The sequence below is a fragment of the Vanellus vanellus genome (assembly GCF_965231255.1).
Source record: "Vanellus vanellus genome assembly, chromosome: 1".
NCBI classification, from domain to species: Eukaryota; Metazoa; Chordata; class Aves; order Charadriiformes; family Charadriidae; genus Vanellus; species Vanellus vanellus.
The window spans coordinates 41,477,532-41,500,922 of record NC_138905.1 but is presented as its reverse complement, the minus strand read 5'-3'; the positions used below and the strand labels follow the sequence as shown (position 1 = coordinate 41,500,922).

Sequence of the window (23,391 nt, the reverse complement as noted above, 5' to 3'; positions counted from 1 at the left end):
AGTTTGAAATGTTCTACTACTTTTCTCTCATTTTACACTTTGACTACCAACATATTGGATGTCCTGACTTCAAATTGGGGACAATTCCATTGCCTCAATTCGTAAAGAAGGCATTATTTAACCAGTGCTGTATGTGTTAGTTATTAACTCTGATCATAGTAAAACACAAAATGTTTTGTATATGTTCCAGAAATGCTCGAAGGAACTCTGACTTTCCATTCTGTATAAAAAGCATCATGCAGAAAGAGAGCCTGCTCTAGCAGGTTACAAGAAAAGAAAGATATTGGAAAAATGATATAACGGTACAAGTCAGGGCAAAAAAAATTCCTGAAGCTTGAAGGTGCCTTCCATCACAAATTAAGTACAGCACAGGGGTCAGTCATGAAAAAAGGAGAGGCGGGGCATTAGGGAGAAACAAAAGAAAAAACCCTTATTCATTAGAGAAAGAGGAAAGAGATTATTCTTCTCCAAAGTCTTAAATTGAACTTGCTGCAAAATTGATCAGACCTCTCCAGACTCGGAAATACCCTACAGCAATTATTGATCAAGAGCAGTGAATGTGCTAGAGACCATGTTTATGTGCCGTACAAACAAACAAACAAAAAAAAAAAAAAAGAGGAAAGAAAGGAAGGGGAAAAGAACTAGTGTGTTTAAAACATATTTAACTTTGAAACACACTCAACTGCTGAGTTAATGATTGCATGAGTTATTGCAGCTATGTGTATGAGGATAGATTACCTTCAGGAAAACATACCTGGCTAGATTGAATGCATCATCGATCAAGCCTGCTCGATTACTGACAGAGATAACCTGTGAGGGGCAAGCAGAAAAATGGAACCATTTAGGATGATGAAACAGTGAAGGTTCACCTATCAAAGCAGATTTTAGGGATGAGAAGAGGAGCTTACCTCATGGTTCCTTGTTAGCTGATTAATTAGCAGCCTCCAATTCCTAATATCATAATTAACTCTAAAGTAGCCGGTCTGATTGATGTTCCCCAGCAACCAACTTGCCTCTTCCAAAGCAGGAATTCTATGATGTTCTGGAAACAAAGAACAAGATAGGAGGGAGACTTGGTTTTAAATTTAAAAATTCTAAAGATGTATCTGTAAAATTATCTCCTTCTTCAAATATCTACAAAGGCGGTAAAATTAATTCAAAGACTAACAAAAACATTGTGTTTGATTAATCGTTTCCTTTATCTGTTCTGATGCAGAGAGATACCATCTGACATTCCTATGGGGACCTTTTACCCACACAGAACTCCAAGGGTGTTTTTTTTTCTGGCAAATTGTATTTATACGAGGTGCCCATTTTAAGTCTGGTATCCTGATTCTGGCCATGCTACAACCATAACTCCAATAATTCAATGGATATTCTATTTTGAGAAGATTAAACCTGTGATTAAAAAAAACATAAATTCTTAAGTGTTTCTGCATGTAGTCGATGAAGCTTTTATACTGGATTTTAAATTAAAGTATTTCCAGTTGTACAGCTTCTGGCTACTAACCACTGAGAGGCGCCCCCTTAGAGCTGAACCGATCAACCTTATATCAACTAACATGTTCTTCCTCTTTCCCCTCTTTTTAAGTAATCACTTTGGGGCTGAAATTCTACATTTACTCCAGTATTTGTACCGTCAGGCAGCCCACAACCACTTGCAGGACTTGGGATTTTAACAACAAAAATGCCCTGAACTCATAGCATGCACTTCTTTCACTATGGAAAGAACCACCGTGGACTGAAGCCTGAGGCTTCAAAGTCTCTTGAAGAAGCCTTCAACCTAGTAAATTATTTTGACAAAACTGATCATGAACCAGAACTCACTAAAAAACCAGCAACATTTTTTTCTACTACAATAAAATTAGTTTGTACACCATTGACAAAAGGAACAGTATTCTCATGCATTTTTAAAAATAAAAAAGAAATACATAAAATTCGTTTTAAACGTAATTCCATCAGGGAATTGTTTGGTGTGCTTGAATTCCCTGAAAGTAACAAATGGGAAAAAAAGTTACCAATACAGTCTTAACAATTCACACATACTATCTAGTACCGAGACTTACTGAAGAAACTTATTTGCTTCAGCCTTTCTTATAAAAAAGTAATTTCTGAGGAAATAATAGATGCCTAGGACTACAGATAAAAGTTAGGCTTCTCCCTTGGCTAAATATCTCTAGCAAACACATAAATAACTATCATTTCAAGGGGCAAAAATTACAAAGAGCAGCAAGATCCTAAAAACACCTAATTATACGTTTAACTTTAAATTCATGGAGTTGCATTATACACACGAATTCAGATAAAATGCTGCAGGATTAAAAAAGAAAGTCCTCTTCTCACCTAGACAGTTCTGATATCATTAAAATCTCTTTAAAATACACTTAGAAATATTATAGAATAACTCAGTTGTTGCCTATTCAATTGTTATTGCTCTTTTAGGGTTTGTCTAACTGACTTGCACCAGTTCAACTTAATTATTCTATATAAACAATTGACAAAAACAAATACAGACTCCTGGTTTTAGTTAAAATATTGATTACATCCATTTAGTTATCTGTGATAAAGCACTAAGCAGACACATCCTTTAGGAGCCATTGTATCCTGCAGAAATGGGACTAAGTGCGAAAACCAGAATTAAGTCCTACAACCCTGCGGGTTTCCCGGGCATTCATACTGTCAAAGCACTTAAGCTGCTTTTGCCGGGCAATCTGATTTGGAACAAGGTTTTAACACCGGCTGCCCTTCCTTCCACAGGGGTCTGTTAAACACCGAGCTATATATAGCTCAGTCCTAAGCAAAGTCTCTTAGAAGTTGCTCCTCTGTCTAAATCCTTTTTTCACTGGACCTGAAGTCAGAATCAGCCAGTTGCTCCAGCCAACTTACAGAAGAGTTGAATCCTGGTTCCTGTGTAAATCACTGAATCTTATACAAAGAAAAACATTACTGTAGAAATACTGTGAAAGATCGTACCAATTTACAGCATAGTGATAAAGGCACTTTCTCAGAACAGATTTGCATAAAATATCTGCTGCGAAACAGGGAGAGAAGGAATTTGAATCTGGATCTACCCCATCCTATTTAGCTTACCCAGTGTGGTGCTGTGAATAAAGCCTGTCACCCCCACATCTCAGCTATGTTCCTTGTCAACCTAGCGGGTTTCTTCAGAGCAACAGCAAAACTACCCACTGCTCTATCTATCTAGGAGAGACTGATGATTGAAACAATGACTTTTAGAAATTCCCTGGGTCTTCAGGGGCGTGCTGGGGTGTGGGGTCCGGAGCAGGCTGCTCACCTCTGGCACAAATTCCTACCATGTTAACCCAATACTGTTTTCTGCCCATGATTTTCTGTTGCAAACTAACCTTTAAATTGCCGAAAGGAGTTACTTAACTCGTTAATCCTTGCACCTCTATGACAGCTAAAAATGTATCAAATAGGCTATGAGCACACATTAATCAATATCTGGGAAAATAAATACATTAAGTGGAAATTTTCAAAATCAGATGTAACAAAAGAAGTATATACATTTTTTCTTGTTTGAGTATTTTTATTAAATTTTGATCTCTGAAGTGAGGAAATTACTTATGCTTTAACAGAGTACTGAATGATACTTGCCAGTCAAATATGACAAGTTCAAAATAACCTATTTCACAAGTGACAGCCGTGCAACCCCTCCAACGCATATTGCTTTAATGCAGAACAGTATCTTTTCAAAGCTTGGTGGCATTATTGCTGTTTTGGTCAGCTTAAATCCAACCATAACCCCTTGCCATTATTTTTCGATAAGACCACTCACGAGTTGACCTTTTCCTGAAATATAGGACATGAATCCTTCACGCCTTTCCAGGTCATATAAGCAGGTGGTTATTTTAAGGGACTGCCTGATGCATGTGCTTCACATAGTTCTATATAATTTACTGGAAATTGATGTTTGAGTCTGTCGATTCTCACGCTTTCCCATAAAAGAAATTCTTTCTTTTGGCGATTACAGCACTGAAAATTTCTATACACCTGGGAAATTTCCCCACTTACCACAAAAACATTAGTTTCCTGTTAGAAGTATTATAGTTAGAGAAAAGGTAGTCATTCAGTGTCAAACCCTATATTAAACCATTCATGACTTTCTAAACAATGACAAAGATTTCATTTGGGAAGAAATCTATCTTTGATGGGTTTAGTTCACCTCTTAAAATTCAATCTAAAAAATATATAGATTTGTATGTGAGATTAAAGTGAATTTTTTTTAATCTTCTTCCATCAAAAAGTGTTTTTCCATGGTCATGTTTTGTCTGGATGCCTCAGAAAATAACACTGCTCTGAAACTTCCAGTTTTGCCACATACCTATAGGAGACATTTAGGAGGAAACGGTTAAGTTTTACGACATTTGGTTTGAATCAGTTAGGGTCTGATTCTCATTTTCTCTGCTCTGGAAGCGCGAGACAGTCCTCCAGCTGGTGCTAACTGCACGTAGCTTGAAGTTCTCAGCTCTCCCAGCTCTCGAGCAATTTCAACTCCATCAAAACCAGCAGGCATGATGGAAGCTTGCTCCTCCGCACGGCAACATGAGCACCTTGCGAGGCAGGTCTGGGTGAAGGGCACCCCTCTGCAAGACACTACTCCAATCCTGACAAGAGCGTGGGCTAAACAGAGTTCTACTGGTGTTTCAAGCATTCAGATTCACAGTTGTTATTTTAACTCTTCATTTTATACAACCTCTAGCATACAAGGAAATTGGTTTATGCTGGTAGAATCCCTACCGGGAGAACTGACTCCATTTTCCTGCAAAAATAACTGCACAAGAGTAGCACAATTTCATGCCAACAGCAGCAAGTGAAATTTTTCTGACCAAGAAAATGTTCCATGAGGAATTTCATCACAATCATAATATTTTGTGAAAAGATACTGGCTTTAACTAAATTCTGTAAATCTTTTCGCAGGAACTTTTCATACGAGGAGAAGGCAAACCAGAAGAAAAGGTTCTTTCCCTCTCACTTGCCATGTTGCCATGGCTCCATGTTACAAACATGTTTTGATATAGTGAACAACAAAATAAATGGAGCACATCGGTAAAAATGACCATGTTCTGTCTCACATACTCTTTCCTCAGACCACCCTTCCATCCATTAACATCCCTATATGATGGAACTGACACTGTCTAAGGTGATATACAATGTAGGCAGCAGTTTTCTGTTAGGATCTTTGCTCAGCTGTTGGGATAAGGAGGGTGATTCTCCCTCACTGTCAAAGTACATGCCAGGATTGCAGGTCTTGTACCCACGGTCCTCACCTTGGCTGGCTAAAATTGTAAAGCAGGACCTATATATTTATTTTACTTCACAGTTCTTCCCTTCCTCCCACTTTTGAAAGATAAGAGAGTGGAGTCCGGAAGCAACATGAGTCAAGCTCAGCAGCTGAGTCTCAGAAAGAAACGAAAGGGTATTTTTCTAATGCTGCACTAATGCTCTATTCCCCAGTGGACAGCCAGCAAACCCCAGCTCAGAAGCAGTTGTCTTCTACAAAACACTTCATGGAGGAGAATCAGACCGTTAAGGTAGAGATTATTTAGTAGGAAGTGGCATAATAGAGAAAGTTGGGACTTGGTCTTTGGAAAGCAATTGCCCCACTGAACTTTCTTTCCCCTACCTTATGGTTTAGTTTTCAGGGGTTTAATAGTAGTCACTGCGTGAAGCAGAACAGTCTCATCCATGGCTATGGGGAGTGAACAGGGAAAAAGGTTGAGAGCAAAAGAGATGGCTCCATTTCACATGCCAGATAAATTGAGCCAGTAAAAGGCTCATCTGATCACTGGTATATGATCACTGGTATGGAAAAATGGCTGCATAAATGCTATGGCTCACTGGATAAGGAGAAGAGACACTGGTAGAAGCACGCGCAAAATGAAAACCTTCCAAAAGTATGACTACATACTTTCCACAAACAGGTGTGAAGAGCTACACTGAGTATGAAACATCTTGGAGATGATGCACTTTGTCAGGCAAGTTGCCAAGGCCTGGCACTGTCCTTTCTACAGGATTTGTTGCAAAGAACAATGAATTACATCTCAAAAAGATGATGCATAGTTGTAATTTCCAGTGTGTCCCTTCACTGTGGTGTTGTGAAGAGCGGGCAGAATGAGCTCTGTTGCCAGCAGTTGGGATGATCTGCAATTATCTGAACTACTCCTGCTCACCATATTGAACAATTAGAGATCTGCGTTGTCTCACCCTCTCTAGTATGTAAACAGACATGGCCAGGATAAGTAGAGAGCAGCAACCCAAGTACCCTACATTCAGTGGCTCTCAGAAGACTGGACAGCATCCTCTTACCCCTTGCTCATGAAAATGCCAATTGGCATCCTACACCACTTTTATGAGGTCACAGACATGGTAGCAAAGAGGATGCAAAAATCAGTAATTCTCTCTCATGTCCTTTTGGAGGTACATGAAGGAGGACACTCTTCTATCACCAAATAACCATCCCTGGTGAACCCTAATGGAAGGGAGGGGGTGTACTCCCCTGAGAAACTATTATTTAAACTACCACAAAAAAAGAATATTTCTTGATGGCAATATATGTAGCTATTTCAAAACTGCCGTGGTTTCATTTCTCTCAGATAACACACAGACAAGGTTAATTTTATTGAAAATTTTAAGTGATATGCCAAGATATAGTGCTATCCCTTAACTTGGACCCTCTTCATTACTGGCAGCTGAAATGAGGTATGTGATCAGTATTACATGACAGACAACAGACAGCTGTTCACCATCTCCTGTCCACCCTTCAAGTTACACTGGAACCTTCTTTAGCACAGCAGTTTAGTCAACAAGAAGGTAACGCCCGCTCCTTCCTAAAGGGGGCTTGGAAACCATCCTCATGAACAGCATTGCCTCCAGATTTGATGTGAGTACCCCCATTCAATTACACTCACTCGAAGAACAATGTGACCTTTCCCAATCTTCCAAACATCCTCTGGAGTAGTTTGTTTCACCTCCAGCTTGCAGAGTTGTTCCCAGACTACTTGCTGGGATAACACTGACACTGTGTCCTCTGTGCAACAGAAAGTCTTCAGGATTCTTCCCATCCACAAGAATCAATCCTGGAAATTGTTCCTTCTGGTCTCAGAACCCCTCCCACATCCCCATGGAACAAACATACCAGTTGCAGAAAATCTCCAGGAGTATCACAAAATCATCTGTACCAGCCCCAATACATAACGGCACGTACAATGAATCATACATTGATTACATCCATGGATGTTCTTACTGACTTTTTTATGTTGAGGAATTCTCCAGCTGTGCTAGACAACAATAAGAAGAAGGAAGAGGACATCCTTGCAGTAGTCATAAGTTTACAGTCTCATTTTCAATGAGGCACGGCAAGTGAGTGAGTGAGTGAGAAAGTAATGAGGAAGGACAAGGATAATGACAATAGATCACAGTGGCATTGATTTGCTACACAGGAAACTGATGACTCAGAAAGGTTCCTCTTTAATTTCTATATAGCAGCCACCCCAAAATCATTGCTCACACAGGCCATCATTAATTTGTTGATTCCTTGAAGGCATTCCGATAGGAGCAGTAGATCTTAAAAGAGTGGGTAGTGGTTTTATGGACTTGTTCCTCCACAGCACTCTGCAAGTAAAAGGCAATGAGGACGCAACTGTGCAGATAACAGTGATATACTGAACTTTCAAGGCAGGAGTGAAGGGAAGGAGGCATGCATGTACAACCTAATGAGATGAGATGAGATGAGATGATCAACTCTCTCTGAAGTCAGTGGAAATCTTTCTATTAACTTCAATGAGAGTTCAATCAAGCCCTAAAGGACAAAAGTAGAGCAGGTCATTAAGGCAGATTGTGAAAGTGCAAACAGGTTTTGAAGTATTCCAGAGGTGTTAATATTAAAAAGTACGGCCAATGCGATATAACTCTGCACAGTGAGGCAGCATCTGTGTGCTCTGACTAGAGTATGTTTCCCAGATTTTCCCTGGTCCCGGGCACATTTCTAGATCATTGTATCATGGGAGCAGCGTAAAAAATGTTACATTCTGATAGGCTACAAATGGTCAGGGCAAAGAAACACATACCTTATACTACTAGAAAGTTGGGATACTCAGATTTCCACTGATCTTACACCATTCATTTCTAGTCCTGCCAGCTGATAAGCTTTATTTGGCTATTATCTTTCAGTGACTTTTTTTTAAAAAAAAAAAAAGAAAAAACACAGTCTCACACAGGTTTGACTCCTTCCTCTCTCCAGTTAAATTTGTATCGGAGGAAAATCTCTATGCCCTTCTAATTTTACAAGAAGGGGTCAGTTCTCCCTCTACAGCCCTTGTGTTGAGGGGATGCATGGATGCTTCTTTTCCCTTCCATATAACAATTCTATTCAAGTCTCCACACTTCTTCCCTCACTCTCTTCAATTCCAGTGAACTGCTAAGCAAACAGAGAAATATTTCACGAAATTTCTACAGGGGGATTCCTTTTTTAGGGGATAAAAACCCTCTGGTATCTAGCCATAGCTGTCTTCAGGACAATAATTATTATGATCATATAGGAACTGAGGAGGGAGAAAATAAGTAGTAAGCAGAATAATGCACTTTTGAGGTCCAGCATCTGGTTATCAAACAGAGAGAAGAAATACTTTGATAGATCAATAAGGAAACTTTTTAATGAGAGCAAACATTTCTTAGCCCTGGTTCAGACTATGGATTGGAGTTAAAAATGCCAGAATTCTGAACACCTTGTGTTTACTAAGTCATACTCATCAGATGCTTTGCTATAAAAATATTACATTTAACTTTCACCAATCAATAAAGTGAATTGCATTCATCAATGATTTGATATGTGTTGCTAAATATAAAACACTTAGCACGTAGGTACACATTTCTATGTAAAAGCTTTTCATTATACTGTCTAACTTCTGTGATAATTATAAATCTTGCTTGTTGCTCATCCTTCACTCCTCCTCCCTCCCTTCCCAACGCTCCTTTTCTTGTAATTCATTTCAAGTAGCTAAAACTGGGTGCAGAGCAACTAAACAGTTATCTAGGATCAATTCCAAAGAAACAGTTGAGGAAAACACAAGTATGCTTTATGAGATTCCACTGGGAGGAAAGTTTATTTTTACCTGATTTGTTAGACACCCATATAATTGCCTCTGATGAGATGTGGCTCGTATTTCCTACTGCAATTGTTAATGGAATCTGCCACAAGTAGCTGCAAGACAAAGGAGGGGGAATCTAAGAACAAAAATACTGAACTGATTCTTCTCACAGCAATCAGGGATCATGTCAAAGAAATCAAAACACAATTTCAGTAGCAGTGTAAAGATGTGGATTCTAACAAGTTACTTTGATTTTGAAATGCATTTGCTATTAGCAATAAAACAATGAAAAAGTCATTCATCTTAAAAACTAAATTATATTTTACATTTTTCACACACTATCATCATACGAGGACTTTTTTGCAAGGCTTTTCTAATTTAACAAAATTATTCACAAAAGAGGAAATAATGATTTCCCATAGAAAGAAGAACACGTTTTTACATTTGCTTAGAAAAAGACAACCTTCAGGTAAAACATGCTTTGACTTATAGGGACTCCAAAGTTTAAAAATAACATACCCTTCTAGCAACTTCTTAAAAAGCTATGATGGGCTTTCATAGCTGCTGGTTTATAAAAAAAAAAAAAACAAAAACAAACAAAAACCAAACAAATGGGATGGATCTCCATTTCTCTGCACCATTTATTATCACTTACATGTATGCAAACTGGACAAAACATGCTACATGTGGATTTGGAGATACGCTGGTGTTATCAGACCTCAACTCCCTTATAAGGTATCACAAACTGGTTCTAATTTGGAATAAATGTTATAATTTACCTAAGACCTTTATAACATGTTTATCTCAATAAAAAACAAAATTGACAATATGAAGTCAACCTTTTGGGGGAGAGATGGAAAGGACGTATTCCTGCGTATCTTCATCATCACCTCTATTTCTGAACTCTCAAAAAGTACAATTTCACCAGGCAGTGAAAGAACAGGCATTCCCTCACAGGCTTGCCGTGTCATTTTGTACACCAGTCAAGGGGAAGCACTCAGTAATGGTACAGGTGGTCCCTTTGCCTAGGGAGTATGTGTGCATTTCAGTAGGGCAGCCCCAACTCAGATATCACCGTATGCTATACTTAGATACCAATTAAGTACATTATTTTAGATTAATTGCAATAAAATGGTGCAAGGATGAACGTGGGCAAGTTCTTTATGTCTACATCAGCTTCTCTCCTGCTAGTACACAGCACTGCAAAACTAGCCTATGGTACCACAAACATCAGGTTTTCTCCTTTCTGCTTACCCAGAATCCTGCTCCACTGAACTACAAATGCCACCCAAACGTGCACAACGATGGGGATCACACACCATGCACCACTGATTTCCCCCCGTGCCAATTCAGTGAGAAATGGTAGACTATTGCAGTACTTTCTGTTTCCTGCTACTCTCAGAGTTCATCAATAAGACAAGGATTATTTGATTCTATTATTTCAAACGCCTCCAGATATGAGTAACTCTGCGCACTTGACATAAAGGTGCTGAGAGCCGCCCCGCTCCGGGAGGTCTGGTTGCTGGGGCTACGGGTCGATGTGATGTCCCAGCCCGGCCTCATCACCGTGGACTTGCCTGGGGATCCGGAGTCTGGGCTCAACCCGGCTGCTGCCCCCAGGCCTTGCTTGGGGGCTGGGGGAGGGCGAGATCCCTGCTCTGCCGGCCCTGCTGCCACGCTCGGTTCCCCACCCCCTCGTAAAGAGCCCCCCACGTATGCACGGGGGTTTGCAGCGCTCAGAACAGAACCGCATGTGCCGGGAAACACTTGTCCATACAGCAGTGATTCAGCAGAGAGGGGGAGATACTTGGAAAACTGTATGGCTGAAAGAGCTATGAGTGACACTAGAAAGAAAACATGGCATTTATTGCCATATGGGAGAAGAAAAAGCGTCCCATGTGATTTTGGGTTCTCTGAATGTTGGTATCGTGACACACTGGGAAAATTATTAGATCCACTCATGCATCGAAGACACATTCCACATAAGCACATGCTCTGGCAGGCATTTTTTGGATAATTAAGCTGTGGCATCTGAAGATGCTACTGCCTTTATCAGTCTGCCCACTCCTTGTGCTGGATGTTAACACCCTCCATAGCACAGCCAGCAGAACAGGATGCCCACTGGTGCAGTAGCTTCTCCAGTTCTCAGCTGGGTCTTCATGTAAAGTTGCCTTCATTGTTGGCTTAACTAATACTCTGGGCTGTGAACCAGAATAATGAGGTGAAAACATGTATCGTGTCCTGCTTCTTCTGCTATAGCAGTAATAACTTCTGGGCTCAACAGGTGAGGGCAGTCAGGACATGCTGTGAAGTGATGCACCAGAGAATATTCACTAGTGTCTTAAATACCTTATACCTTACTAGACAGCCACCAGTGGTTTAAAGCCTGTCCAAAAAAAAAACCTTATAGGGAAGATACTATCTTTGAAAATACACCCAGTTCTAAATACCGAGTTTTCCAGAATGAGAAAAATGCTGGCAAACCGTGACTGAGAAAAATGAGGCAAAATTAAGTGCAAAGCTCATACATTATTTGAAAGCACAGGAACTTTGGGATATGAAAAAAATGAAAGAACTGCATTTGCATAGTATTTTTATGACTCTTGAGATCAACTCCTACTGAAAAAGTTATACTGCAAAATAAAAGATACTGAGAGTTGCCTATGTTGCTTATTTAAACACATATATAAACATACACAAATATAAGTGTATGAACATATACATGGAAACCTGTCATTTTGAGAAGGAACTTCATAAGAAGATATTCCATACATTGCAACATCTATACAGAGAAGACTTCTACATTACTTCATATTATTATTTTATGTTACCCCCAATTAGGTAAATACTATTGAAATCAGGACAGATCCTTGTCTGAAAGGTGATCTAGATGTGGAACAGGAGTCATGTAAGCTACCTATCCTCAGGAAACACATGTGGATTTAGTGGGGATGCTTAGCACTGGCAGATTTTCATTTCCCCAAGATGAAAGACCTACTGATGTTCTCAGCACTCTCCAGAAGCTCCAAATCTCATCCTCTAGGTTACTGGTTTACCAGGTGAACCACAGATTTTCTTTCAATAGATGTCTCCAGAAACCCCTTTTTCCTGCTTATACTGCTGCTGTTCTCCGGATGTTTATCTGCTTTCCCCTTCCAGTCCTCTTCATTCTCAGTGAAACTTCTGCCACTGCTGTAGAAGAAGCCGTGGCTAACTTTTTTATCTGTATGTGAGGAAGATGTATCCGGCTCACCTTTCAAGAATTTTCATTGGGGTGACTTCTCCTACAGAGCATCTCTGAGTCATCCGTATGGACTGTGTTTTTCGGGCGTGACTAGGAAGAAGCAAATGTTTTTGTACATTTCTGTCTCACTCTTCTACTTTACGGAGGAAAAAGGAAGACAGCCCACGTGCTTGTTTTCCTCCTGCTTTGTCTGGGAGTAGTGAATATCTTTTACTTATTCTTTATACCTTGGGAGCACATATGCTCTCTGTATGTATTTGACCAGGGAAAGGAGCACCCTGTTCCACCTGGCCATCTGCCGCCTGCTGTGAAAAACCAGTTCCAGGCAAACTAAGAATTCAGCCTTGAGGGCCCAGCGACTAGGGTAGCAGGACTTGAAACAACCCATTTAGTCCTCCTACCCTCAAGAATATATCTGCAGGAATCAGATGCCTATTCAGGTAACGCACTCAGCCCCTAAGAGAAATGGAGCCAACAAACCGTCTGTCCAATGTGCCTGAGATGCTGCTGAGCTTCAGAGGGATCTGCACATTATGTCCCTCTGGACGCAAACCCAACCACCTTAACAGGGAGCAGACCACTTAACTGTGAGGAAACTAAGGGTTATTTCAGGAATTTAAGAAACCAACTCTGAGAATAAGGAGGAGAGACATCTAAATTTGGAACATACATAGTAAATATGAACTGTGCTGTACATAACATTGTTCAGTCATAAATGTCTTAAAAGAGATGTAGGAAACGGGGATCTTGTTGAAAGGTGGTACAAATAAGCCTTTTACTGTTGATTTACAAGTGAGAAACTGTTAATGCGAAATAGTCAAATACAGGTTGACACGCACAATTAAAGGAAATGTTTTGGTGCCTTTTTTTTTTTCTGGTAGTACCACATCAATGCATAACACTGAACTGTGTTAGCATCTCCATTCAGCTTAAAGAATAATCAGAGGGACTTGTTTGATGAAGTAATACAACCTTGCATCTGCCAGGATACATGCAACACTAGAAGCTAGCTAATTATGCTCTGATTGGATTATATAGATTTTTTGGTCTTGAGCATTACATAATGACTACACAGCCAGTATTAGTGTACTTTATCTCACTTAGAAAATGATCATATTTGTGATGAGTACTTGCTTACACCTTGACTTCCAACAAATAAGAGCTGATATCCCTTCAGGGGCAAATTCTGAGACCATGAAACATTAAGCAAACATGATGCCTCACATTTCTGCCTCTGATGAACAGCAATGTTGTAGTAACATTGGATTTTCAGTGGAATAATTAGTTGCTTCTTTGTAAGTCATGCAAAGCCAAAAAAGGGCACTAGGTTATTTCCTCTGCTGACATAAAAAAGATCTCAGGTCATTAAAAAAAGAAAAGGCAAGGTTCCTGCAGTTTCAGATTTTGCACACCTTTTCAACTGCTTTTTCACATTAATGAACATTTTCACTGAGACGTAAGCCCATATGGTTTCAAGGATCATCCTCCCAGTAACCACAATGTGCCAAGCTTCCACCCACTGCCTCTAGTGAATACCACGTTCTTCCAGTGACATTTCTCCTTTCTCTCCAGATTCAAATCTAAACGAAGTTCAGCTATTCCTAGTCATTACTCTCAGAACAATGAAGATACCTATTCAATATTCAGAAGTTTATTATCCTTGAGTGCATTGTAAAGAGTATACAAGTAATGTGATTGTTTCACGTAAAGTGACAGAACATCTGTACCTAAAATACCACAGCAGAACTTAGCTAACCTGGTTTTTGAATGGAAGAGGATGTGAACAACCACATCCTTCTGCTTTTACAGACCTCTGGGTTAAAGTCTCCTAATCTATCCTGCTGTTCTTTATACAGAAACTATACTTAATCCTTCTTATTGTCCACCTCTATATTTTTTCTATGTATTATACCCTTTTCCAGGTTGGAAAGCCAGACCTGCCCTCCATGCTTTGAAGGCAGGTCTACCACGGATTAGGAGTGGCATAATTCTTTTCTCTTCTACACTCTCTGTGCTTTTTATACGCTCTTTTCCTACTAATCCCTACTATTCTATTTACTTGCTTGACTGTGTCTGCACACTGAGCTGATGTTTATAGAAAATTACCTACCATAACTTCAAGATCTTTTTCCTGAGAGAGAACAGTTTCTTCAGAACCCACCAATGAGCATCTAAGTTAGTAGTCTACCCCACATGTATCACTTTTGCATTTATCAACATTAAGCTTCATCAGTCGTTTTATGACCTTATTAACCAGCATTAAGAGATATTTCTGTAATCTTGGTAATTAACTTTTGGGTTTACTACCCTCACAAACCTATTACCAGAAAATTGTCACCTCACTTTTCCATGCCATTTATCACATCATTGAATAGGAAAAACTTCAGCACAGGTTTCTCAAGAATGTAATGGGTTATCAGTGTCCACTGAGAAATTCAACAAATTAATTTCTCATTTTTTGCTTATATTTCTTAACTGAGATCTTCCCTCTTATCCCAGTACAGGTTATCTTCGTTGGGAATCATTAATGAGGAAGCTGGACCTCCAAAAATACATAAAGAACAGTTAAAATGACAAGAGGCTAGATACGTCTAGATGTAGAAGACACCTATTAATAGTCTTTGATTATATACTTAGCTAGAAGATCAAAGGAGGAGAACCGTGACAAGGTAGAAGAACAGAACAATGTACAGACTTCAGACATTATTTTTTTTAGTACATCTAACAACAGAAGAATAAGGGGCAAAATTAAAATGCTATCCACAAAAGCAAATTAACTGATCTGCCTATTAGCAGGATATAAGAAGCATAATTAATTTAAGGTATAGTGGGAATCGTGAACTTAAATCATAGAATGATTTAGTTGGGAATGGACCTTAGGAGATATAACCCTCTGCTCAAATATGATAACAGCACAGGAAAACAGAGTTTTATTGTAGGTAGAACATGAGATCAGAGGAGAATACACAGGCTGCATGTTCAGCGGCATCACATGAAGTTAATAAAGTCAAATGTGGCAAATGATTGGCCACCTGCTTTTTTTCCTAATCCCTCCCAGTGCAAAGCATCTACAGAATTACTTTCAGAAATGCTGAACACCAAAAGCTGCATATACCTTCAAACTGCTTACTAGGCTGAGAAATGAAATTGTGAGTTATCTAAATTATCCCTGGTTGGAAAAACAGAAGTAATGTGTCTTCCATCAGCTGGCACTGGTGAAATTTCAGCCATCACTCTTCTATGACTTAGTTTCTCTGGACAGTTGTGCAAGATCGTGTCAAATGGGCTGCCGTAGGGTACTTGAGACATCTGTCAGGGGCTGAAAGATATGGCACAGCACCTACGGATGCTCCCGCCCATGTAGTGGCAGCACAAGGTCAAGCTAGATACCTGAGGGCACCTCCAATGGCACCAGTCAGCTGTGCAAGCAACTAAAGCTTCTCCATCCACTTGATGTTGACAACGATACCTTCCACAATTCCCAAGGAAACTTTTTCATTTCTAACTGAAAAAGGCAAATTTTCAAAAACTCATAAGAAAGAGAAGACTTCAGCACAGATTTTCATGTATAATATTTAAAACAGGCAGTGCTGAAACATTTTATAACTACTATTTAAATAAAAACTTCCAGTTTGCTGATTCAAAATGAATTTCGGCTTGAAATACAAGTTAATTGAAGGAAGAAGTTAAAATGAGTGAAACTGAAATGTAAGGTACTGAAATTACAGAACTGAAACGAATGTTCTAAACCAATTTTTCCCCATTTTTTGCTTTGATTTTTGTCCTGATTCAGTACAGGGAAATGTTTTGATATGTTGAAAATTTCTGTGGGATGGGAATCCATTTCTTGCTCATCTGTAACACTTACTAATCTTTGTAAAGTATTCTGAGAACATAACTATCTGAGACTTCGTATCACCGAAGGATATGTTTAAAGCTATTTAACACAGAGATAAAGTGAGGCATATAAATAATTTAAGAGTAAAAAGGATAAAAAGAACATCCAAGAGTAAAACTGACTGGTTAAGACACCTGACTCCTTGTTTTAACCACCAGAACTTAACATCCAAAACGTCAACTCTGTCTCCTTGGTTGAAGTCTGGTACATCCAGAGTGGCTGAAGCTGAGAAACAGGGAACAAGGACTCCTTGGCATTAGTTTTCCCCTCTCAGCTCTCCAGATGGAGAATGCTGAAATTTTATGTACACGCAGATATATGCTTGCATGAGCAGTGCTGAGTCTGAGGAGAAGACATCTTCCCAGTGTGGCTCTGGCCCACAGTGACGATTGGGTTAGGATGCTGACAGGGGCATTTCTTACCGAGGGAATACCTTGCTATGAGCCATCCGCATAAACTCATGTTGTTCGGATTTCAAGAGATAAAAGAACATGAAAGCAAAGTAATGAGAAAATGCGACCTTTTGGAAAGTCAGTCAGTCTTACAGAACAAAACGAAAACTAAGAATTAAAGATTTGTATTTTTACTTCAGTTGCATACTTGGCTGATCTGTAGAGACATATACAAATAGTGACCAGTAAAAGAAGAATTTAGCTTCATGGCTGCAAAAGTTTCTGGCTAATAACCTTAAAGCCTATTATAAAACAAAGGGCACAGAAAGTTGATAACAAACTAACTAAAGGATAGTGTGAAGTTTGGACATTAAATCAGTACAGCAGGCAGAGAGTAGACATCTCTCATTTCCTCTCCGTGCTGAGACAACTGCCATTTCTGTTAGCGAGGCATAAGAAGGCCTTTGTTTTCACTGAACTTTGAACATTAAGATAGGGGAAGGTTCAAAGATAAATTGTTACTGGAAAACCCGAAAGTGTATTCAACTAATCTACAAAATTACAAGTGTTGTTGCTGTGATACCTAGAAGCATTTACTCCTAGGCTGACAGCCCAAGTAGACATAAGGTGGTGAGTGTGAAACAAGTGGAAGTTGTTGAGTAGCACAACAGCTTTAGAGCTTCCTGTGACAAAGAGAGAGATTATAAGTGAAGCAGAACTCAGCAGTACCACGGTAAAATTTTGTAAGCCACACTTCCTAGAGAGATTGCCCTGGGAAAGATAATTTAAAAGCATCATGGAGATTTTCCCAGGTTATTATACAATATAGTATCTCATTCGGTAAAGAGTATTTCAAGTGCCAGGGGAAGCTCATGTGTGTATCACAGCAAATCACATATTTTTACTAAGTGCGACTCTACAGAGTGTTAGTTCTATTTAATGGATAAGGAGCTGACGATATATTCATGTTGTGAATCTCATTCTCACAAGACTGAAGAACACAGAGATTTCATTACATTTAATACATGCCAGTAAAGTGATTGTAGGCTGTGCCCAGAGGCACAACACAACAGAAGATGTTATTCCTGCTCTCACAAGTATTACACCTCCTACACTGAACCACAGCGTCAAGGGATTCCATGTACCCTGTCAGCACGGAAGATGGCAGATATAGGAAGGGAAGATTTCACTAACTTTGTAGTAAAGACAAATACAAGATGAAAAATGGGTAAAGGAGAGACCAACTGGGCACAGCTTCACTGGCCTAAGGTTGGGATTCTGGGGTTCCGGGTGTTCTACCTTCACACAAGACTACCAGACTGGCCAACAAGAAAAAAGTAAGCTAAGGTCAAAAAAAAAAAAAAGGACACTGTTACTAACAAATGATTACATGACTAATCAGAAAAAGATTGCAAAAAAGAGATTGTGGAATTGTTTACTCTAAGATTATCCTGGACTATGCTGGGCAGAGGCATTTCCAGCCCCTTTAGAAAAGCACGGTAAAAATTTGGACTGGTGGACTCTGTGAATTAAAGACAGTGTTCCAGCATAGTCTTTAGGGGGCTGTAACTGACTGCAAGATAGACTGTAAACTTTTTCACCCAGGATTTGAGACATAATGAAGTTTGGGTACCATGTGACGCACATGCATTATTGTCTAAGCAGATAACAAAACTGCCACTGAGGCACACATTACTCAGAAACTAATGGTCTTCATGTTACCATCTATAGCCAACAATGTCAAAGCATAACCAACCTTTTTGTATCAGTTTCTTCTTCCTCACTAATGCCTCACCTACGGAGGAATTCAACTTTTTAGTCAGAGTAACCTACCATCCAAACAACCCAATGGGGTCAGCTCCTGATAGGTGCTGCCAGGCAGAGAATGGGTTGACCATCTGGTGGATTTGAATGGGCTCCACACCTGAGGTGTCAGTTTTTGAAGAGTATTGCTAGTTTTTAATAGAAGTTAACTTAATAGCTGCCTCGTAGATAAGCAGAAATCAATTTGTAGAGCAGTCTTACCTTTTAACTACTAAGATTTGTCCACTTTGTCTGAGGTTTCCAAAGGCTCTGATCAGATGTGTAGTTGCATCCACCTAATATATATTTCAGAGGGAAGCAAAACTTGGGGATTTGGAAAGTATTTGGAATTGTGGGCCTATTGTAATTTTTGAATACAAATTAGACTTAGCTGCATACATGGAAGAAACTATGGATAATCTTTATAGTTTGGAGAAGTATTTAGAATTGAGTGAGAGGGTGACTAGGAAGCTTATATTCTAGTCTTGAAAGATGCTAGCACTTCTGAGATGACGTGCTTCTGACGGTAAGCCTCTTTATTTGCAGTTCTGTCCCAATACAGCTGCTAATTTTATATATTTGTCTATTATGTATGCTTTCATTTAGAAACTCATGTTAAAAAAGGCAATAATATTGGTATATTCTAAAATATGGGTTGCGAGCTACTTCTAAGAGCCACTATTTCTAGGGCAGATCATGAATTGCTTGGGTTTTTTCTATATAAGGATTGAAATACAAAGGTATGGAGGGAAAAATATTTTCAGTGCCAATACAGTATTGCTGGAATGTATTTTAGAGGCATGTATTTTAATACAATCATTGAAACTAATTCATCTGTAGTCAGAACAGTGATTAACATGTTTAACAGCAATGTATTACAGAAGCAGTTTTTGTGGTTTTCCTTTACTCTGCCATAGCCAAAATTCTTTTTGGATTTTACAGGAATCTTTGGAAGAATTTTCAGCAATAAGTAAGTCCTAGAGCTGGAACAGGGAAAAACATTTACATTCTTCAGGAGTCTTATGCCAAATATAATGACCTTACCAATGCAATGAAACCACAAAGTCCCAGACATAAGAAAAGGTTTCAGTGCTGTAACAGCAGCATTAGCATGAAAGAGCCCCTCTGTGGCTCTGCACTGTGGGACTGCCTTAAGATGACAGTATGTTTTCTGTTAGAAAACAGCTGTATCTCCCCAGCCATCCCATACAAACCCCAGTCTTCTTTGGTCTGATTGCTTTTTAAAGGGTGGACACAAGGTAATTCAAACGAGTTAATTCGAGTTAAATTACCCAATTTGAAAAGAAAAAAAAATTGCATTGTCTGATAATAATATAATATTATCTGATTATAAGTTTCTGATTACTAAACCTTCTACAAAATTCTGTGTAATTTTAGCTTAACATTTCATACCAAAATAAATTATAAATGAGGCGGTTATAAATATTATGGGGCTCTTTAAAATTGACTCATTTCAGTGTCAGTGCTAGCAGAGTACCTTACTAAATTTAGAAAAATATTGTAGGCAAAGAACAAATACTACAAATTCTTTGTCAGTACATGCTTTCTCCTCCCTGCCTAACATTACCTTTTTACACTAAAACACAAAAGGCTTCATTATCAAAAGTGACAAGCAATTTTGGGTGCTGAGTCAGAGATGGATAGAAAGAACCTGGCTTTAAGCAGTGTTAAGTGTCTATTCTAAAAGCTGCCTCTTTACCCTCCAATAAGGGCCCTTAATCTCTCCTGCATCCTCTGTTCCATCTTGCACCAGCCCAAAACATCCTTGCAGAATTGCACACATGGTGCTGATCATGCAAACCCCATCTCTGTGTTGTCCTTTACCCATGAGCATAGTCCCTTGACTACAGAGTGCAGATCTGAGATTTATCTGAACATAATTAGGAGTGGAAGGATGTGTTATGAGCTGAGGAGGGACCTCGCCTAGTAAGAATAAGAGCAGCATTTTACCTGTATCTACAAACCTCCAGTATGTTCTCAGAGACTTAGTGCCAAGCATTTTTGGAGGTCAGTAATGAGTGGTGTCCCTCAGGGGTCAGTACTGGGTCCAGTCCTGTTCAATATATTTATCAATGACCTGGATGAAGGGATAGAGTGTACCATCAGCAAGTTTGCAGATGACACAAAACTGGGAGGAGTGGCTGACACGCCAGAAGGCTGTGCCGCCATATAGCGTGACCTGGACAGGCTGGAGAGTTGGGCAGAGAGAAACCTTATGAAATTCAACAAGGGCAAGTGTAGGGTACTGCACCTGGGGAGGAATAACCCCATGCATCAGAACAGGTTGGGGGCTGGCCTCCTGGATAGCAGCTCTGTGGAAAGGGACCTGGGAGTCCTGGTGGACAACAGGATGACCATGAGCCGGCAATATGCCCTGGTGGACAAAAAGGCCAATGGCATCCTGGGGCACATCAAGAAGAGTGTGGCCAGCAGGTCAAGGGAGGTCATTCTCCCCCTCTACTCTGCCCTGGTGAGGCTGCATCTGGAGTACTGTGTCCAGTTCTGGGCTCCCCAGTTCAAGAAAGACAGGGATCTGCTGGAGAGGGTCCAAAGATGATTAGGGGATTGGAACATCTCACCTATGAGGAAAGGCTCTGGGACTTGGGTCTTTTCAGTCTAAAGAAAATAAGATTGAGGGGGGGTCTTATTAATGCTTATAAATACTTAAAGGGTGGGTGCCAGGGGGATGGGAACAGTCTTTTTTCAGTGGTGCCCAGTGATGGGACAAGAGGTAATGGGCACAAACTTGAACATAGGAAGTTCCACCTAAACATGAGGAGGAACTTCTTTACTTTGAGGGTGGCAGGGCACTGGCACAGGCTGCCCAGAGAGGTTGTGGAGTCTCCCACTCTGGAGACGTTCAAAACCCGCCTGGACGCTGTCCTGTGCAACCTGCTGTAGGTGACCCTGCTTTGGTGGGGGCGTTGGACTAGATGATCTCCAGAGGTCCCTTCCAACCCTGACCATTCTGTGATTTTTCAGTGTATTCCAATGTTCAGTTCTGATTTTTCCCTCAGAATACTGTGAAGATTAAAATATAACTCCTATGATAGTTTCTTCTTCCTCAGTAAACTTCCCTAACAGTCCCTCACCAAAATATCTTCTCCATAAAACCTGAGATTCTACTATTGACCATGAAGGCTCACATACAGAGATAAGGAAAAAATCCATTATTAGCAACTTAAGAAGGCAAAAGGAAGAAGAGGTGAAAAAAAAAAGCATGTTGGTACTTTCATCCTCTGATCTACAGTGGGGAATCCACATGTCTGATCTTTACAAAGCCACCAAAATATGACATTTATCCACCTTCATCCCTCCCATTACCCTTGTCTCTGCCAAATGCTGTTTGGGCTTTCCCCAGTCTGCTCTTTACTTCACTAAAGCCCTCATCTTAACAACCTTCTCCATTTCCCTGGTTCTCCATATTTTCCCTGTTCCAGCTGAACATTTTTAATGCTCCCAGATCCGGCTCATACCTGCACCCTGTCACACAGCGTTCCCTTTCCCTGCCCCTCCATGCTAGGCAGCTCCCCACCAGCATTGCCATCCTGATTGTCTTCTTCGCCTCCCCACCTCACTCTGAATTAAAACACCGTGCTGCCCTCAAGTACATGCTCCTTCCCTCACCATGAAATGGATTTAATTAATGTGAGTTAATTAACTAGGTTGGGTATCAAGTAATTCCTGAGAATTAGTATTAGCAAATAAGATGAGGAAAGTGACACAGTCCCCAGTGATAATAAAATACAGCAGCAGCTTTTCCCTGTCAGCCTAACTTCTGTCAGGGTACGAGTGCTGCCACCGCACAGGAAGCAATGACACAATACACCAATTTCGTCTCCTTTAGCATTCTGCAAATTCTAACACTGAAAGTTGCCCATATCCTGCACACCAGAGCATCCTGGATGTTTGCCTAGTGGGAAGTGTTTCTCGCAAATAGAAGCTGTGAAATGATTTTGGAAATAAAGTGTTAAATTAAAACTGGCATTTCTGAGATCTTTGCTAGCAGCAACATCTTGCTGAAGACATATCAGCACAGAAATGTGCAGAAACAAATTTTAAGAGTGCTTCCCATTCTGATTTAATAATAATGCAACAATCAGAAAAGCCTCTACAAAATAAAAAGGCAAGACAAAAGACTGGGGACTCTCCGGTGGCTTCTACAGCAAAAATACCCTATCGTAGCAGGCAGTGCGCAGCACAAGTATTGGGGCTGGCAAAATCCAACAGCAAAGGCACTCCTCCCGCGCGCTCCCGAGGCAGGCTGGCGTCCTCCAGGTCACCTGCAGAAGCAGCTCTTCTGCCTGCTGGTTTGGAGGAGCAGCACTCTGCGCAGCGCTGTCCTCTCTCAGGCTGCTGGGGTCAAGGAATGTCCTTATACACACCGAAGGACAAAATCTATTGGTGTCATAAAGCTGTCTTCTACTAAACAGCAGTGTACATGAAAAGAGAAGGAGCTCCCCACACTTTCTCACCCTTCTGTAAGAAGAGGTATTTTCAAGTCCCTGCTTGACCAGCAAAAAAACTGGTCAAATCAGTGTCTGGCTGTGTTCACACATAGTTCTGTGCTTCACTAAGGATTCTTGATTTTTTAATCTAGTTCCTGATAATTCCATTTCCTCTGTGCCTAATACCAGTACGTTCCTTCCCCAGAGCTTCATCATTATTATAGTTGATATAGAGGCACTCGGGACAGTCAGCACGAACCAGGGTACCACATCCACTCCCTAGGTAGCAACACAAAAGCCGTTTCTAGGAGAAAAGCTGATATAAGCGTAATCTTTGAGGTATAGTAAAGTTGAAAGGCGTAACAAGAAAATATTCAAAGGACATGAGAAAATGTAAGATTAGAGGATATTTCCTGAAGACAGGGAGGTAACTGAGTACTTCTTCTTATATTTATATTTTGTTAGCCCTTTTTTC

The 23,391-nt window shown here is 40.1% G+C and overlaps 1 protein-coding gene across 1 annotated transcript in view; it reads right to left on the bottom strand.

Annotated features, from left to right (window-relative positions):
* The window catches only part of TRHDE (thyrotropin releasing hormone degrading enzyme), a gene marked incomplete at both ends in the record, with an annotated part of 216,780 nt that overhangs the window by 42,217 nt on the left and 151,172 nt on the right, over positions 1 to 23,391 (bottom strand). Inside the window, 3 exons of the mRNA XM_082497583.1 lie at positions 755 to 810; positions 909 to 1,042; positions 9,135 to 9,223. Of these exons, the coding sequence (XP_082353709.1) occupies positions 755 to 810; positions 909 to 1,042; positions 9,135 to 9,223 (279 nt within the window). The remainder of the gene's footprint in view (positions 1 to 754; positions 811 to 908; positions 1,043 to 9,134; positions 9,224 to 23,391) is intronic.